We start from the raw sequence: 13,917 nt of genomic DNA, 5'->3' as shown, positions 1-13,917 counted from the left end.
AGTACATACCATGAATGTCCTTTTGGGTCTCGGTTAACTCACTTAGGATATTTTCTAGTTTCATCCATTTGCCTGCAAAATTCATGATGCAAATTTGATATTTGCAAAACTCACTATTCAAATTTAATAGCTGAATCGTATTCCATTGTGTAAACGAACCATTTTCTTTATCTATTTCTTCTGCTGAAGCATATCTGGGTTATTTCCAGTTTCTGACTATTACCAATGATTGTTTGTTTCTCATGTCTTAATAATCAATACAACCTTCACTTGCATTTTTTTGTTGTTGTTGTTCAACAAGATGAGATTTGTGTTTTGAAATGATGTCTTATATTTTTCCTTTCTTCCTCCACATTGATTTTTTTTTCCTTTTTCTTGTAAAGATTTCTGGAACCTATAAATAGAGCAACATCACATCAGGTGAGGCAGCAAGAGAGCTTGGAGTAGCCTTTCTTTTTTTCTTCAGAGGACATTTGAATGTTATGCTCAGCATGTCTGGGTCTTAGGTAAGCAACTTCTTTTTGTTGTTTTTTAAATAAAGGAGTACCATTTGCTTGTTATCCAGCTGCCTATGTGATTTGGAATCCCTGAATGTATGTGTCTGTCTCAGTGTAATGGTTGCTAAATGAATTTGTGATCACAATTTTTGCACTGTGCTCTGTGTTCTTCTTATTCCTATCTTCACACACTGCTCAGCAATGAGTAGAACTTCTATACTTACAGCAACTGCTGTGGTTGTCTACTGATGCATTATCTGCAAGATTTGCTTGGGGCAGTAAAACTAAAGGCCTATGCCTATATCACAGAGGAGAAAAATGGATATCAAAACTGCATCCAGACTGAAGAATGGTAACCCTGGAAAAATAGGCTGTAGAAACTACAAAGACATTGTGGGCCTTTTTTATTCTCTCACACCATACCAATTAATCAGAAACTTTTGGCTTTCTACCTCCAAATCTATAACCCAAAGCATACTGTTTTACTATCCAATGCTAACATATCATTATCACAAACCAATACTCACTACTCATTTGAATTACATTAAAAACTTCCTGACTGGTCCCTTTAATTCAATTATTGTCTAATCTTCACACAGAAGCCAGAAGTTCACTTCAAATTGGACCTAATATGTCACTTGGTCCAAAGAGCCTGTAATCTCAAAATGGTAACCAACAAAAATTTGGCATATCCTATATTGTCTCTGACCTTGTCTCCAACTGGAACAATTCCTCAGTATCTAGGGTTCAGGTAGAGATGGTAGAAGAATTCAAGGACCTCTAGAAGAGGACAAATCTAAAGATACTCAAGTTCACTGCATATAAAGTAAAATTTGAATACAGCTGTCACACATCCTTCTTTAATGAATTTTAATGAACTTCAGCTTACTTATAAACACAATATAAATATTTATGTAGTAGTTATACTGCTTCATTCATGTAGTAGATGGGTTCTCTAGTAACATAAACAACAGAATATATTTATTATAAAACGAATATTTGTTAGATTGGTATATATGACAGAGGCTGGGTAATTTAACAATGGTCATCTGCCTACTGGAAAGGGAGAGAATCCATGAACACATGGCTGAGTCTCACTCTTTCTATTACATACACACCTCCTCCTTGCAGTTCTTCACTTTGGCCCTTTATCTTAGCATTTTACACTAGATATTCTCTCAATCTGAAATTCTGTTTCCACATATAAGTATATAACTAACTCTCCAACTTCAGTCAAATCTTCACTTAAAACTCCTCTTCTTTCAGAGAACTGTCTGCATTTTTTAGAAGCTGAAAGCCACCAGCCTTCTCGCTCTCTTAGCTTCCAAACCTGATCTACTTCTTTTTTTCCTATGGGGAAAATATGTCACTTCAGATCATAATGTATATTTCTCAATTATGCTTATTCTTACTGCCCTTTCTACAACTACCACTGGGCATAATACACTACTTTTTCCAACAAGAATTATGCCTGACATGCAACAGGAAAATCAATAATTTAACAACAAAGAATCATAGAGATGTACTAATGAATGTCAGTGCCAAATTGACTGCATACACAAATACATGAGGAAAGGTAAAACTACATTACTTCCAGGTGTATAGCTAGGGTAGGAGATGAGGATGGAACAAGCTGGCATTTACTGTCCTTTGTGCAAAAAGTGTTTGAAATAGTTGTGTTCTTTCATGTAATCCATCCAATAAAACTGCAACTGAGTATTATAATTTTTTTCTTTCAGATATGTATTTACCAAATTCTAACCACTACTAAGTGGTAGAGTTCAGTTTTAAAAACATCTGACTTGAAAATATTATCTGATACACAGGTTTTTAAGATATTTGTTGAGTGAGAAAATACTATGACAAAAAGCAATTTATAGAAGGAGTTTATTTTGTCCTACTGTTCCAAAGGAATGAACAGTCCATCATGGCACCAGATTTCTATAGTAGGAAGCTGAGCGATCACATCTCATCCACATACACGAAGCAGGAAGTGGGAAAAGGTCAAAAATCCTTAAAGTACTCCACAATTCTTCCTCCAGCAAGGTTCTACAGCGTAAATGTTCCACAACCTCCCCAAATAGCACCACCAACCTGGGACCAAGTAGTTAAATACACAAACTGTGGGTCATTTTTCATTCAGACCACAATATATAACAAGACAAATTTACTTAAGGTTAGACATAGCTATGAAGGTGTGTGGGAAGTCCTCAAGGGAGGCTCACAGCTGCCACCAGATTATGACAACTTTTATTTTAAAAACTTCAGCTAAAATTCATCAGGTATGAAAAACATAAATCACATTGCCATAGTCCCATTATTGCTTCTTAATCTTTTATTTCACAGGGTTCTGATTTGAACAGGGCATCCAAAAATCAGTTTTAATATGGTATGAACACAGTTAAATTATTGTTGCTCTCATCTATGAGGTATTTTCATTAACAAACTGATATACAGTACAAGAGTCAAGTATGAGACACAATTATAATAAGATCCTTTCCTTATGAACTACAGAATTCTTCAGAATTATAGTCATAAATGCAAAAAAGCTAATTGCCATTATTGTTTATATTTTCTTGCATTAAGACAATTTTTTTGAAAAAATAAAAAAGTTATCTACTAAAGACTTTAGGAGAAACTTAGCAAGGTTTTCACACTGGCAGTTCCTATTTAGTCTCAAGAAAACTCTAGTTACAAAGGTATAGCTAGGCAGCCTGACAGTGCTAGAAATGAGTAGTAACAAAAACTCACAAACACTTCTTAATTCTATTGGTAGAAAACATACAGTAAGTTGCATTTAGGCCTTGCAGGGTCAATGGACATATTTCTTCCTATACTTTTGACTGACACCCCAGGATGCCCTTTCAAAGGAGAAGAAATGATGGAAATGAATGTCTGATTTACTTTTTTTTTTTTAAGACAGGATTTCCTGCACAAATCATGACCAAGATGCAAGTTGGGGAGGAAAGGGTTTATTCAGCTTACACTTCCATATTGCTCTTCATCACCAAGGAAGTCAGGACTGGAACTCAAGCAGGTCAGGAAGCAGGAGCTTATTCAGAGGCAATGGAGGGATGTTACTGGCTTGCTTCCCCTGGCTTGCTTAGCTTGCTTTCATATAAAACCCAAGACTGCCAGTCCAGGGATGGCACCACCCCCTGCCAGTCCAGTAATGGCACCACCCACAATGGGGCTCTCCCGCCATGATTGCTAATTGAAAAAAATGCCTTACAGTTGTGCCTCGGACTGGACTCAGTCAGTCCCTCAACCCTCAGGAGAATCAGGGTTCCGGTACTCAGTTGGGCAAGGAGTCAGCAGGGTGACAAACAGCAGAGAAAGTGTTGGATCTGAATGTAATGTCTCAAAGCGAGGATGAGACTTATATCACAGAAGAAAACAAGGAAGTTAGGTGATACATTAAGATCAACCAAGGTATACTGAGGTAGCCCGATGCAAAATAACTCTTTACACAAAACAGAAATGCATACATAAAAGCTACAAGGAACCAGACAGTGTTTACAACTGGGATAAAAAGCAGGCCCAACTAAGGTCAGCTTATTCTTAGAAGCCAGGGCCAAGGGCTTTATGCCCTTGCCATAGTTCCAATTCTAGTCTATTGAATAATCCATCTTCTCTGTAGGCCATTTTAAATTCCTGTATATGGGAGTGACTCAGCTGTTATTCTAAGTAATTACTCTAGTTCCTTCTTAGACCACAACCTTCCTTCTTCCTAGGCCATTGTAAATTCCTGTATATGGGAGTGACTTGGCTGTTATTCTAAGTTTACTTTGTAGAACTAGCCCTGGGATTTCTAGCTCTTATCTAGTAAATTGTAATGCCTGATTTCTTTCACTATCTACACTGGTGGCATTTCGTCTGAATGAGTAGCATTCTAACTAAATTCAAAACCCAAGGTTGGCTCAACGATTTCCTAGAATATTGGTACACTGGTGGAGACCAATCTAACTTAGCTATATGTCAAATCTTTCCTTGGAGGTTCTTATAATAAAACGATACTGAAGGAAAGCACACAAATCCGTTCACCGACTGATGCAAGGACAAAGTTTGGAGCATTCGTGCTATGGGATGCCAAGACTCCAGGAGACTAAGTTTCCGTGAAACTTTTTGCCTCAGAATGGCGTCCAAGCTTTTGGGCCAGTCATGCAGTTTCCACAGGAATAGGTGTGGCACAGTTAGATCTCATTGAGGGAATTCCTCAAGAGAGGCTCCATTATCTGTGATAACTCCAGCTTGTGTCAAGTTGACACAAAAAAAAACAGCCAGTACACTTTCACTATGTAACCCTAGGCCAGTTTTTAACTCTGGGACACAGACTTCGGAGCAGACGAGAACTCATGCCTGTCTTTGCCTCAATTCTATGCCTGCCTTTAAGTTTATTTCTAAAATATTCAATAATAAGGAAATATTAAAATTAGCCTAATGAGTAAACATACATTTCAAGAGATTTTGTTCTTATTGAAAGATCCTGACAGAATGTAAAAGGTCACAGAAGCCCTGATATTGGCAAGATAGATTTCATTGTTAGGAGAACTAGCTTCACTGATTTAGAAAAATAGAGTTACACAATGCTCTGGCCACTCCTTGAACCCGTGTGTCTGCCAATGTTTTGACAGTTCCTGGAACCCATGTGTGTGCCCACTGATGAAGCCCATTGCCAGGTGTTTGTGATATTGTTTGCTGGGGAAGAGTGGGAAAATCTCCCCAGCAACCACAGCCGGGCCAATCCTGAGTTGCTACACCTGCACCAGACTCTTTCCTTGTACCCCTCCCATACCCATTTCTTGAGAATAGACATTGTTTAGATCTGGAAATTCCCTACTCCCCCCTACTCCCCCCTTCTCCTTTCCCCCTGAGAGCCTATAAAAACTGGGACCCCTTTCCTCACGAGGTTGACTCCTCTACCCCTGTGTGGGATATGAGTTGTCCCCAGAGCTCTGGCTTTCCCCCGAATAAAGCCTCATGTGGTCTCTCATGGAATCAAGCTTGGTCTCTCATGAGTTCTAGGGGGTCCACTACTGTCCTGAGGCCTGAGCGAGGGGTTCCTCTCGGAGTCTTTCATTATGATCAGTCAACGTGGCTAACTTGCTTACTTGGAAACTTGAATTCACAAGAACAATATTCAAATTTTGATTTAGGAATAGCTAAAAATCTTATATCTTTTTTTTAAATGTATTTAGCTGGACATGGTGGCACTTGCCTTCAATTCCAGCACTTGGCAGAGACAGGCAGGTTTCTGTGGGTTCAAGAACAGCCTGTTCAATTTAGCTAGTTCCAAGACAGTCAAACTACAAAGTGAAACCCTTTCTCTAAAGGAGGTATTTATTTAATTGTATGAGTATTTGTGTGCACGTGTGTGTTTGTGCGTGTGTATGTGTGATTGCATGCTTATACACACATGCATAGGCATAAGTGGATATATATAGGTTCTGGGGACTCAGGGTGTCAGGATTGGTGGCACATTCCTGTACCAATTAAGCCATTTCACTGGTCTACATGTTCCTTTAATACAGTGGTTCTCAACATTCCTAATGCTGTGACCCTTCAATGTTGTGGCGACCCCAACTATAAATTTATTTTGTTGCTACTTCATAACTATAATTTTGCTACAATTATGAATCATAATGTAAATATTTATTATTTCCAATGGTAATCATAAAAGGGTCGTTTGACCCCCAAAGGGGTCATGACCTACAGGTTGAGAACTGCTGCTTTAATATATAACCAACATCTTAATTTTTTCATACACACACACACACACACACACACACACACACACACACACACACTTACAAACTTCAGCCTGCTGTGATGGTACATGTAACCCCAGGACTGGAGAGGTGAAAGTAGGAGAATCAGGTTTCAAGATGATCCTTGGTTACATAGCAAGATTGAGGTCAACCTGGACCATATGAGATACCCTCTCAAAAGAGAAAAAAATAGACAACAAAATGTATATGCAAATAGAATTTTTAAAAAATCCTACTACAATTTTAAAAATTGTTCATTATAAACATTTTTTTAAAGAACATGATGGTTTTAAAACATTTACATGTTATTTTTAATTATTTTTTTTAATTGAGGCAATTACAAAAATCACAAAAATTTCCCCCTGGTATACTCAGTCTGGGTAGATATTCATCAATTTTACTAATACTTTCCAAGAACATGCTTTTGGTTTCACTGACTAGATAAAAATGCAACCCCTGTCCTGAACTGAGACAAACTGTGAGTAAGAAACAGCCAACTGTGACTGCAAGAACAATGTTTGGTTTCACTGAAAACATTTTAACTTTTGCAATTTAACTGTTCAAGGAAACTATTAGAGTTGTGTTTAGAGCTTAGACAAATGGATCAGGAATAGTAATTTCTGGTAATAAATTAGTCGGGATTAGTAGTTATTTTTGCCATTGAAAAGTAATCTTTTGCTCAAAGACTTTTATACTCTTTACATGGCATTTATGATCACCACACACACCATGTTTACTTATTTGTTCGCTTGTACCAGCCATCCCTTCTTGAAGGTCAGCTCCCTAGGTACTTCGTTCTTGTTTCCTGCTGGTTTGTCTGTGTTTGTGGTAATCAGTACTAAATCTAGAGCTTCAATGACAAACATAGGTTCTTCAATTCATCTACACCCCAACCTCTTTTACTTGTTTACAACTTCACTCCTAGTATTTAATACTACTCAGTATAGGGTGTGTGCTTAATGAGTATCTGTTGAATTAAATTTCTATTAATTACTGAGAATCTTCTGGCTAAAGTGTTTCTGGGCAGGCATCCAGAATGTAATAGCAAGATGCAGTGAGAAAGTATAATTTTTTTTTTTTGGAACAAACAATTTCAGATAAAACTTCAGATATATATTTGTTTTTTTCTTTCTGGTTTGGTTTGGTTTGGTTTGGTTTTTTAGAGACAGGGTTTCTCTGTGTAGTCCTGGCTGTCCTGGAACTCACTCTGTAGACCAGGCTGGCCTTGAACTCAGAAATTCGCCTGCCTCTGCCTCCCGAGTGCTGGGATCAAAGGTGTGCGCCACCACACCCAGCTCTTCAGATACTTCCTTATTGTCCAGGAATATTCACTTCATTAAAATCTCACATAATTGCTTCAATATGACCCTACAAAAGTTGGAGTTATAAAAAGATTTTAACACAAAAGTTTATCTTCAAATGCTATATATATACAAACATCACAGACTTTTCACAAGTTAATGTCAAACACCATACTTAAAAGGCATGTAAGAGGAACCTACGTTTATGAAGTCAGACAACGGGAATAGAGAAAAATGTTTCCTAAGTATCTCTGTTCCAAATTTCCTCCTTATTTAAAGAGATAATTTAGTTTCCTTTTCAAAAAGAGATTGACTTTTTTTTTTCTCTTTACACATGATATGTTCAGATAAGTGATCAGACCTTTTGAAGAACAACACACCAATTCCCTTGATCGTAATAGCTCTGCAGAATGCTAACATCACCCACAGCCTGGCATGAAGCTTCCAATTCTCCATCACAGAAAACATGGTAATAACGATGAAACACAGGACTTGGGTCAGGACATCCTGCTACACCAGATGGTTCAATAGCTTTGTCTTTACCAGGGTTTCTTTTGAGGTGCCAGGGAACCAGCACATCTTGGGAATGAAAGCAGGTCCTATTTATATGAATAGGGAGTTCAGAATTAGGAACTTTCCTTGACTTATACTCTTCTTCCTTGGTGATACTACTGGAGTTGACAGACAATGCTGGGTCTTCATTGACCCCCTCAGGCGTTTGATTTACTAGAAATTCTTCCGTAGATGTGGCACTGTTTAGCTCATCTTTATCTCCTTGGCTAATTCTCTTTCCTCTAAGATACTTGGACTTCTGATTTTTATACTCTTGTTCCATTGCCCAGACATAAATGAGGGCCTGCCCACCAGGTCTCAGGAGACGGGCAAGTTCTTGGAGAGCTTCCACTCTGCGCTCCTAAAAAAAACCCAATAAAATGAGATGACTGTAATTTATCAACCCTGAGGAGACAGAGAAAAGAAGTGGGGAAACCCAATTAAATGTATAACTGTTTGCTGGTGCTCAAAACTGTACATATAACAGCTGGCTAAGGCACTGGTAAGCAAGTCTGCAGGCTGGACCTGACTGAATTTTAATTCACAGTGAGAGGGAATAAAATACAAGCAGAAAACAGAAGATTCAGTGGCCTAAGGACACCAGGCTCTAGGTACAACTCTGTTATGTCATAGAAAAACACAGCTATATTCAATATAATTAAGAATTAAACACTGTATAATTTGGGGTAGGGAGATGGCTTAGTAGGTAAATGCTCTTGTCAATGCCTGATGACCTGAATCAACTCCCAGAACCCATTTGGTGGATAAAATTCAGTCTCACAGTTCATCTCTGACAAAACAAACAATACCCTGTGGCAAATGCACAGTCACATCAATACACACACAGAGAGACAACAAATAAAAAAAATGCAAGTTAAAAATTTTATATTTCATCATTTCAATTATTTTATAGTGACTCATATTATAAATGAGTATATTAAAGCAACTATTAATGGGGGATGGGGGAGAACCCTCATAGAAGCAGGGGGAGGAGAGATGCAATAGGAAGTTTCCAAAGAGGAAACCAGAAAGGGGATAACATTTGAAATGTAAATAAAGAAAATATCCAATAAAAAAAAAAGTGCTTCAAAGAAGAAGTACTAGATAGAGTAAATATTCTTTTTTTTTTTTAAAAAAGATTTATTTATTTATTATATGTGACTACCCTGTAGCTATCTTTAGACACTCTGGAAGAAGGAGTTAGATCTTGTTATGGATGGTTGTGAGCCACCATGTGGTTGCTGGGATTTGAACTCAGGACCTTCGGAAGAGTAGTTGGTGCTCTTAACCGCTGAGCCATCTCACCAGCCCAGAGTAAATATTCAACAGTATAAATAAATACCAAGAGCCTAAAACAACAAAAACAATATATAGTAATGCTACCATGAAAGACAGAGGAGCTAAATGCTGTTCTGATGTCTTATCTTGCTAGAAGAGCCAAGTATAAAAGCACAAAGTAGACTAATGTCATAGGTAGATATTGGTCACCTATGGTAAATATTAAAAGTAACCAAAGACTATCCAGAAAGCTAAAGGAGGAGGGAAAACTGCATTAAAACTATACAGCAAGCAATCAAAAAGAATTATTACTGATTTTTTGTCACTGTGGTAAAATGTCCAAGAAAAACATTACAAATGTAGATTTATTTTGGTTCACAGACTTCAGATTTCAGTCCATATCCTTTTAGTTTCTTGTTCCTAGGACTATTAGGCAGAACATCACAGAAGGGAACATCCTGGCAGAGCTGCTTATCTGATTGCAGCACATAGCAGAAGAAAAGAGAGGAAACCAGGGCAAGATATGTCATTCAAAGCCACTGTACTGGTGAACTCTTTTCTTTAAATCAGGCCCCACCTCTTAATAGTGCATACAACATAAAATAGTCAGTGAATTGACCCACTGATGGAATTAGTACCCTCATTACCCAATCACTTTCTAACAGAAAAACAAGCTTGGGGCCAAGCCTTCAGTACATAAAAGCCTTTTTAATTTTTTTATTTTTGGAGGATACTTCATGTGGAAACCATGAAAAAACTAGAAAAAAATAAAAGAAAGAAAAGAAATTGAAGAAAGGAAAGGCTTGTGCTGGCAAGATAGATGGCTCAGCGGGTAAGAACACTGACTGCTCTTCTGAAGGTCTTGAGTTCAAATCCCAGCAACCACATGGTGGCTGATGCCCTCTTCTGGTGCATATGATGTCACCTATAGTGTACTTACTTATAACAATAAATAAATCTTTGGGTTGGAGCAAGCAGGGACTGAGCAAGCTGAGTTGACTGGAGCAAGCAGGGTTGACTGGAGTGAGCTCTTTAGGCTGGAGCAAGCAGGGACTGATAGAGTGGGTACGACCAGAGAGAGCAGAGGTCCTAAAAATTCAATTCCCAACAACCACATGAAGGCTCACAACCATCTGTACAGCTACAGTGTAATCACATACATAAAATAAATAAATAAATCATTAAAAAAAAGAAAGGAAAGGCTTATTTTGACCCACACACACCCATACTTTTCCTGCCATTTTAGTTACAAACCCTTACAGAAAGAAAAGCAACACTCACTGCAGTTGCAAAGTGGTGAATGACGGCAATAGAGATGCAAGCATCACAAGACCCACTTCTGACAGGAACAGCCAGCGCATCGCAGACTAAGGCCTGGAACTGCCTCTCTCTACAAATGTCCACAAGGTTCTGGCTACGATCACACCCAATCTGTGATTAAGATAAATAAATAAATACATAAATAAATAACATTTCATTTATATATCACAAGAAGTTTATTTCATACTTTAGACTAATCACATATGGCTCATATTCATAAGGCGACATTACCAGTCATAACAGTCAGTACAAAGTCATGACTATAGTCAGAAAAATCAATTACCATTCCATTCCACCCCCAAAAGTGGAGGTCATATACAGTAGCACAAATAGTTCATCCTAGCATGTTGGAAGCAGTGGCAGGCAAGGCCAGCCAGTATTAAACAGTGAAACCCTGTTTATTTTTGTTGGTGGTGTGCTTTGGTTGTATTTTTTTTTTTTATTATTGGTAAAGATTATTTCAGTTTTTAAAACTATTAAACCTATTTTCTTTTTTTTTTTTTTTCTTGGTTTTTCAAGACACGGTTTCTCTGTATAGCCCTGGCTGTCCTGGAACTCACTTTGTAGACCAGGCTGGCCTCGAACTCAGAGATCCACCTGCCTCTGCCTCCCAAGTGCTGGGATTAAAGGCGTGCGCCACCACGCCCAGCTCCTATTTTCTGTTAAACACCTGATCTGGGTGTTGTGGCTCCTGGGTAGGGCTCAGTTGATGAAGAGGGAGGCTTCTATAACACTCTAATAGTACAAGTGTCTACATCCGCTGGCATACCACATGACACCAAACAGAGGATCCTAGAAAAATCAGTGAAATCTCAGAATGGCTCCAAAACAGGGTGGTGGCTGCTTTCCCTGTCTTTAAGGAGGAACCCTCGGGTACTGGCAGCCTGGAACTTCTCCATAATACCAGAGGGATCGTTGCCTACTCCAGAGCTCATGTTGACTTCCCATTAGTCCAAGGCTGTATAAAAAGGCTTGCTGCTGTGCAATACAGATCTGCATTGCACAGTAGATCTGCACCTTGATATTGGTTTCTGGAGTTTGTTTCCCAGGTGACTCCACTTTCCTCTTCCCCTCCTTGATTCTGGATCCCACAGCCTAGCCTTACAAACAACAAAGTACTGAACTAACAATTTGTAAACACTATATTTGTTTATACCTTTCTTATAGGAGATGCATCCTAAGGGAATGGTACCACTGAAGGCAGCAAGCAGAGCAAACATTTCCACTTCCCCAAGCAGGTAAGGCCTAATGAGGCAGCCCCATAATGATCTCGATTCTGTCTAAAATTTTCAAGGGCTTCATTTTCAGTATACCTCTGTTGTTTTTGTATAAGCTCTCCTATTTAGTAACATATATACAAACAACCAAATATTTATGCACTATGCATACCTACGTATATGTACATGCACAGCTATACACATATAACTGTTATGTGTACATGTAAACTAACGACGATATAAAAGAGACCCAAGAAGTGGTAACCCACCATTTAATAATTATTCTAGACATTTTTCCTAACCAAATCCAATACTGAGCAATGCTTTTCTTTCTGTAAGAATGTGTAATTAAAGTGGCAGATTTAATCCAACAATGGTGGCCAGTCTGAACTCATATTTACTCATTTATTTTTCATTATAATAAACACTGGCTCTTACGGCTCTTGCAGTTCTGCTAAAAATAAAGAATTCAGATTTTCTTACCAAAACAATTCTTTAACCCTTAGAGCTGCTTTAATTTTTGAAGTTGGATAAAAGTTCCCAACTAGCAATCTTTCCTTGATATAATTCCATATGCGGTGTCCCAATGGGCTATTAATAACAGGACCAGAATCATTCCTAACTCTCCTCTTTATTCAAGATCCATGATTGGCTGATCACATTCATTTTTTTTTTTCCATTTATATTCTATACAACTCAGCCAATTAAGCCCAAATTCTGAGTCAAAACTCCAGTCAAGTAATATACACTAAGTTTGATGTTGGCTATATTTTCCTACATTTGAAATCAGTTCAAAAATAATAAGCCATAAGTATGCCTAGTTGTGACTGAAAGCTAAATCTTACTAAAAGCTAACAGGAAGAAATCCAATCTGACTGAAAAACAAAACTTTAAAGGTAGGTCTCAAGTTGTTCAGAGGAAAGTTGCTAAGAATCACAAAGAAAATCAGAACAGCATTCATGTAAAATCAGAGGAAATGCCTCTCTCCTCTCACAAGATGCTTTTGACAGTTTGGACATAGCATTCCTTCTCATCAACAAGAAAGAATAGGCATTGTATCACACAAATACTACTGATAGTGGCCAAAGTGTGGGAGTCTTCCATACATCATAGTTCAAATCACGTTTTTGTGTTGTTTGTTGTTTTTTGTTTTATCTTTCTTTTATAAACACCAAGAATAGTATCACATTTTTGAAGTTCTTCATAATTCTGCATAATGTCTACAACAGAGCAGAAAGATGGCCTATTTATAAGAAAACCATGAACCCAAGGACACTTTCAAAGCTACATATTTCATTCTGTTGGATGGATATCAAGGACATAAACATTCATGTTAGGTTTAAAAATACTTTCTTTAATCTCCTCCGTTTGTGTATGTGTTATGTGTGTACATGTGATGTGTTTATGTTGTCAAGAAGATGTGTGCCAAAGCACATGTGTGGACATCAGAGGACAACCCCAGGTGTTAGTCTTTTCATTCCAACTTGCTTAATTCAGAGTCTCTTGCTTCCTGCTATTTACACCGGGCTAATTGGCCCACCACTTTCTAAGAATTCTCCTGTCACCACTGCCCATCTCATTGGAAGAGAGTGTGGATTACAGACACCTATTACCTGCTATCTGGGTTTTATATGGGTTCTGAGGATTTCAACTTAGGTCCTTTTCCTTGTACATAAGCACTTGTATGATGCACTGTACCATCTCCACAACTGTAACTTCATGATTTTTAAAAATTTCAAAGAAATAACTAAACAAACCAAAACTATAAATACATGACTCTGGAAGTATAAGTAAAACATAAAAAAAAAAAATCATTAAAATAAAGTTCCATTTTCTACTGCTAAACTATCAAATGCATAATTTTTAAAGCACGAAAGTAATTGATTGTTACCTTGGCAAGTAAGAAAGGAAAAAATAAAAAAAAGAAGGTAAGCACACCCTTCAGTATGCAGAGTGGACTGCAGAGAACTCCCAAACTGTTTTA

General features: G+C 37.8%; 1 protein-coding gene across 7 annotated transcripts in view; it reads right to left on the bottom strand.

The window, feature by feature from the left end:
• Positions 1–2,366: 2,366 nt before the first annotated feature.
• Positions 2,367–13,917, bottom strand: part of Alkbh8 (alkB homolog 8, tRNA methyltransferase) — a 55,924-nt gene continuing 44,373 nt past the window's right edge. For 6 of the 7 annotated variants that reach the window (XM_006509879.4, XM_006509880.4, XM_006509883.3 and 3 more), the window contains 2 exons: positions 10,678–10,827; positions 2,367–8,479 (listed from right to left, as the gene is read on the bottom strand). In XM_006509879.4, the coding sequence (XP_006509942.1) occupies positions 7,922–8,479; positions 10,678–10,827 (708 nt within the window). In that variant the 3' untranslated portion in view covers positions 2,367–7,921. The remainder of the gene's footprint in view (positions 8,480–10,677; positions 10,828–13,917) is intronic. The other variant, NM_026303.1, reaches the window with a different exon arrangement.

This window comes from Mus musculus, chromosome 9 (assembly GCF_000001635.26).
Source record: "Mus musculus strain C57BL/6J chromosome 9, GRCm38.p6 C57BL/6J".
Classification (NCBI taxonomy): Eukaryota; Metazoa; Chordata; class Mammalia; order Rodentia; family Muridae; genus Mus; species Mus musculus.
Note: the sequence above shows the minus strand (reverse complement) of the source record. Positions and strands in the feature narration are given on the sequence as shown.